This window comes from Solanum pennellii, chromosome 3 (genome assembly GCF_001406875.1).
Source record: "Solanum pennellii chromosome 3, SPENNV200".
In the NCBI taxonomy this organism is placed as follows: domain Eukaryota; kingdom Viridiplantae; phylum Streptophyta; class Magnoliopsida; order Solanales; family Solanaceae; genus Solanum; species Solanum pennellii.
The window spans coordinates 66,433,390-66,439,389 of NC_028639.1; the positions used below are offsets into that span (position 1 = coordinate 66,433,390).

General features: G+C 36.0%; 2 protein-coding genes across 2 annotated transcripts in view; one reads left to right on the forward strand and one right to left on the reverse strand.

Annotated features, from left to right (window-relative positions):
• Nucleotides 1-6,000, forward strand: part of LOC107014286 (callose synthase 10) — a 58,220-nt gene that overhangs the window by 23,605 nt on the left and 28,615 nt on the right. The window contains exons 21-23 of the mRNA XM_015214136.2: nt 1,836-1,922; nt 2,072-2,157; nt 2,365-2,392. Coding sequence (XP_015069622.1) covers nt 1,836-1,922; nt 2,072-2,157; nt 2,365-2,392 — 201 coding nt within the window. The remainder of the gene's footprint in view (nt 1-1,835; nt 1,923-2,071; nt 2,158-2,364; nt 2,393-6,000) is intronic.
• Nucleotides 4,184-5,994, reverse strand: LOC107014287. The gene is made up of 3 exons (XM_015214137.2): nt 5,084-5,994; nt 4,878-4,996; nt 4,184-4,797 (listed from the first exon to the last, which is right to left on the reverse strand). The coding sequence occupies exons 1-3, from the start codon at nt 5,724-5,726 to the stop codon at nt 4,351-4,353; spliced, it is 1,209 nt and encodes a 402-aa protein (XP_015069623.1). The 5' UTR covers nt 5,727-5,994; the 3' UTR covers nt 4,184-4,350.

Here is a 6,000-nt window from a genome sequence, read left to right on the forward strand (position 1 = left end):
GGTACTTAAAGCTTTCTCTTTGGGGATGACTTGTGTATCAATTCTCACTTCACCATCTGTCTCATGTGATGCAACATTGAACTTGCACTCTACGTAATATATTTAGTGCCCGAAGCTTTTAGATTCTAGGGTTCCTCTTCATATCTCCTATTAACTCCGGTTTGTGTCTTACCAATCAATAGTATGTAGTCTAAGAATAACATACACTATGATATATCCTCTTAAATATGTTGTGTCAATTTATCCATCACCAAGACAAATAAAATTGGGCTGAAAGTTGATCCCTGGTGCAACCCCATCTTTACTGTGAAGTGTTTCTAGTCTCTTCTCACTATCCTCACTCAAATCTTGGGTATATCATACATGTAACTATAATGTATGCAATAAGTACACCACTAGACTCCAAGCATCTCTATAAAAACCTCCCTTCAAATTTTGAGGTATGCCTTTTCTAGGTCGATGATTACCATATATAAAGTATCTTTTCCTCTCCCTATACCGCACCTAACAATCCCCTTAAAGGTTGATGACTTCTGTTTTCAATTGTTCTGGCATGAACCAAAATTGTTTCTCGGAAATAGACACGTTCCTCCTCATACTCATCTCATTCACCCTCTCCCAAACTTTTATGATTTGGCTTAGTAGTTTAATACCCTTATAGTTGTTGCAATTATTGATATCTCCCTTGTTCTTGTAGAAAGGGATCACTATGCTCCACTGACATTTTCAGGCATTCTTGTCGTCCTGATACCGAAATCTCTTTTGGGTCTAGTTGCTGCGCTCTTCCCCCCTCTCATCTTGTGGATTGCCCCTCAACCTCTAACTATGCCATGCTTAGTTATTTTCTCTTATTGCACTTTGTATTTCGTTAAGTATATGTAATTATGTGGTATGAGGAAGATCCTCTGCAGAATCTTGCTCCTCTCCTTAGTATATAAAAACTCAGATCTATTAGTTAAAGAAGTTGACTCCATTGTTACCATAGGCGAAAATGGCAAAAAAGCTCTAAGGTTCGTGGGGGCTTTAAGCGCAAAGTGCAAATAAAGCGTGAGCTTTAATGAAAAAGGCGCAAAGGGAGAAAAAAATTCAAATATATTTGTTTAGTCCAAGACTAATAATATAAACATGAATGACAAATATATAATCAAAGAAATTGAGATTCTTTTAATGATAAAATGAAATATCAATTATTTAGTTTTACTTCTTCATTAGAGGCTCATTGGCAAGGAAACGTTCATCTTAGAACCTTGACGACGGCACTAAAGCGCACATAAAGCGAGGCGAAGCGCTCAATACGTTTTGAGCCTCACCTTAGGGCTTAAGCGCCCTTCAAGCACACCTTTGATAACACTAATTGACTATCACCTGCTCTCAACTCCATTTAAGAAAATGTTACATTCAATAAGCAAGCTCCATAAGATTCATACTAAGTTTATGCAGTCATTGCTATGATAAAGTGCAAAAAAGTAGTGGAAGTAAGAGTCATACCAAGTTTATGTAGTCATTGCTATGATAAAGTGCAATAAATGTAGTGGAACTGGTGTAAACAGACATCAGATTTTCGAATATTAAACTATACATGCACCGATTATTACAGCTAGGGACACACTTGTTCAAATTAAAGTTTTGTACTTCACAAATGCTTCTAGAAGTTGCTAGTAATGCTGATCCGTTCCTGTTTGAGATAGCTGGTAATATTTCCCTTATAGATTTTGGTAAGGCCTTTTAGGTTATGGCTGTAATCCTCATTTACTAAAATTCTTGTTGGATTTTGTATTCCTTTTTATTAGATTGGTTTCATGTTGGTTCATCGCTTAAATACCCTTGATTTCCAGATTTATCTCATGGATATTCACATATGGTACACTTTATTATCTGCAATTGTTGGTGGTGTAATGGGAGCGCGGGCTCGCTTAGGGGAGGTATAATATCAAATTTCTATTCTCTAATTTTTATGGAGAACAATGAAGTTTCTTGTGCGTCTTCTTGCCAATTTAGTTGCATGCTGTTAATCTTTTATAGGCAAGTTTGTCCTGAAGAATGTTTTCTTTTAAAATATTGAATTTCTCAGATACGCTCAATTGAGATGGTGCATAAACGTTTTGAGAGCTTTCCTGAAGCTTTTGTGAAGAACCTTGTGTCACCTCAGACAAAAAGGTGATGGCCTCGGGATAGTCAATTGTTCATCACTTATGATGTTGCTTATAGTATATTTAAGTTTTACATTTGCTCAGATTTTTTTTTCTTTTACATGGTGGTTGGTCAGCCCTGCTACGTTCTTTCCAATTAATGTAAACCGCGTCCTCTTGAAATCTTCTTTTGATACTACATTTGTTTAACATGTCTACTTTTATGCTTTTACAGGATGCCTATTGACAGACAGTTATCAGAGGTGAGTCTTATCTTTATTCCGTCCTCTTCGGGAATTGAAATTATAATGTCAGGGAACTTTTTTTGTTCATTCCCAAGATGATCAATATTTCATTCTAAAATGTGATTAAATGTAGATTGATACACCTTGGGTTCAGTTTTGTTGCTAGAAGACTCTTTTGCGAAGAAATCCTCATGAGAAAATCCTTAGAATCTCATTTTTACTACTTTTAGCCATGTGAATAATGTTTATATCTATTTTAACGCTACTCACCATTTTCTCTCTCTTTGAGGTGTACCACATTGTTCGAGTATTTTGATACCAAATGTTGACCTTACATGGCTGGATAATTGTTCTTGTGAATTGTGACACTTTGAATTTCCCTCACATGCCAATTAATACAAGTTAAAGAAATCTGACTTCCCTTTCTATCTCTGAATGTACAATTAGCCTTTTCACAATATCGTCCTTCAGGCTTCTGTTTAGCAGAGTAATCAATATCTCGTCATTTCTTAGGATGTCTTTCACGATTACTATACACGGATGGATCTTTGGTTTCATTGTCAACGATCATGAGTAGTGTCAACGATCGTGAGTAGTAATATAACCCAACCAAGGATTGAGATCGTTCCCACAAAGAGTGGTTTCGAGAGTTAATAGCCAAGTGCGAATCAGTTCAAGTTAGTCATAGCTGAAAACATTTACGAATAAAAACATAATTTAACTTTGGGGTGACACAAGTGTCAAATAACATGGGGTTTTGTATTCAATTATCAACTAAAACAACAAATAAAACTAAAATATGAGTAAACAAGTATATAGATGGGTTTCTTGGATGTGATAGGATTATGGGCTAAGGTAAGCAACCGGGTAATTGCAATTAGTAGTGAATAGATGTAAATCTGTGAAAGTAGTTTATCTCGAATCAAATTGGTTTTCCTCGAACACCAATAAGCAACAATTGAGAATAGCCTTCACTTTAGTCCATTCACACACCCAAGAAGAATGTGTGGAAAATGGGCTAGGATTCACTATCTCGGGCTAAGCCCATGACAACCCAATATCCACAGACCATCAAATCAATAATCATGGTTTTATAACTTCTCACGAGAAAGACAAAAACACAAAGGTAGAGTTGGATTTGCAATTACAATCCTTTAGATTAAGTCGCAATTACTGAATGAATTCACTTTTAAACAATATTTACACTATCAATTAACAATACCAAGCGGTTAAATCAACCCATAATCACATAATCACACCCCAAGAATTGGGGTTTCAGCTAGACATAGTTAAAAACAAGAAATCGTTACTAAATTGTGTTAAATCGTTACTAAATTGTGTTACCATCAACTGGGTAAGATTAATAACGTCTTTACAAAGGTCTAAGATTAAGAATCTTCAATACCACTTCGAATTTCTTAGAAATGGAAATCTTCAAAGCTAAGGAAATTTTTTTCTCAAAACTGAATGAAAAATATTTAACTCTAGATGAGTTCCAATTAAAATCCAATTAAAAACCTGATGAAAAATCCGATACTAAGCTAAAAGTTTTAACAGGGATTTATAGTCGCCAAAAATTGTGCTGCAAAGGACCATTCGGCGCAGTTAGTCGAGATCGCGGATCCACTCGGCGATCCGCCCTTTGGTCAATTTCATCGCCTTTTTACTTTGGCCTTCAACATCTTCACGTTATGTAACTTTGGGCAATAAGGCATTGCCAGTGTTGTGGACGGCGAGAGGCGACAAAAGGCGACAAGAGCCTGCCTCGCCACGCGGCGAGGCGCTTGCCTTTTTGAATAAAGGCGCCAATTAATACCAAAAATTAAAAATATTTAATTGCATATTTTATCCAAAATCTTAATAGCAATAACACATATTAGCAAATATTCAATTCAAAAACCAATAGTAGATACTAAAATGTCTAAAACTTTAAAGACCAAACAATTCAAAATACAATAAACCAAAACTTTAAAAGTCTATTCTTCTTCAAAATTATCCAACTCTTGAAGATCAAAATCCTCTACATCATTATATTGCTCTTCATCTTCTTCCTCGTATTCTTCATCAATTAGTGTCCGAGTCCTACTTGAAGATGAACTTGTAGATGTACTTTCTACTCCTTTGCCCTTGTCAGGTACTGTTGATCTTGAAGAAAGTCCCCTAAGATGATAGATACTCTCGTCCGCTCCAATTGCCGTAGCAACACTACCCCAAGTAAGATCATCATCCTCATATACTAGTTCATCATCTTGATCTTCGGGGCATCCAACTAACCATTCATTTGAATCATCTATGTTATCCAAGCGAATTGGATCAATAAGATCACGAGCATCATAACGACGTTTCAATGTTCTATTGTACTTAATGTACACTAGATCATTGAGACGCGATAGTGTAAGCCTATTCCTCTTTTTGGAATGAATCTGTGCATAAGTTATTGATATTAACTAGTTGATATTGATAATAATATAATATGAAAAATAGGATATAAATTTTTACTTACGTGTTCAAACACACTCCAATTTCGCTCACATCCAGATGAGCTACAAGTTAGGCTTAACACTTTCATGGCAAACTTTTGCAAGTTTGGTGTTTCACTACCAAATAGTGACCACCATTCAACTATAATAAAATAAATTTAAAGGTTAGTGACTATAAGTAAGTCAAATAATATAAGTAAGAATGTAAGATCTAAATCAACCCACTTACCCGGTGACCTTGTGTCTCTAGCTCTTTTAGCCGGACCACAACCAAATAGTCCATCCGCCATTTTGTACTTAGGAAGCTCAGCGATTAGTGCATCTTGTATTGTTGTATCACGGACCAACTTCTCAACACATGCATAATACTCGGTCCACAAACTCTGTAATAAAGTTCCCTCTTCTTCAGCTTTATAATATAATCCTGGGTTCAAAACATGGCCTGCAGCATGCAAAGGCCGATGGAGTTGTTCTGACCACCTTGCATCAATAATTTGAAACACTTTCTCATAATGCTTCTGAACTCCACGAAAACCATGTGCAATAGCTTCTTTGGCTCTATCCATTGCCTCATAAATATAACCCATTGGTGGTTTTTTCTCCCCATCCACCAAACGAAGCACTTTTGTCAAAGGGCTACAAACTGTAAGTGCCCGAACAACATCATTCCAAAAGTGGATAGAAATAAGAAGATTGGCAACTTCTTTCCCCGAAGTTTCCTTTGCAAATTTACTTGAATTCCATTCGGTTGAGAGGACTAAAGTTTTCAAGTTTTTTCTTTGAATGTACATAGCTCTCAAAGTTAAGAATGCCGTTGCAAATCTTGTCTTGGCCGGTTTCACCAAATTTCTTTCTTTGGTGAATTTTCTCATCAAGTTTAACAACAATGGCCTTTGACTAATGTAAGAATGGATTCTGATGGCCTTCTTAAAAACTGTTATAGAAAGATTAAATTAAATTAATTAGTAGCTAATGAATTATTGAGTATTGACTATAAAGAAAGTTAAAGGATAGGTTGATTACCGGAAGTATATGGCTTAACCTGAATATGTCACCAAATATCAAGTTGATGCAATGAGCGGCACATGGAGTCCAATAAATGTGTGGATACGCACCCATCATCATACTTCCCGCTTTGACATTCTC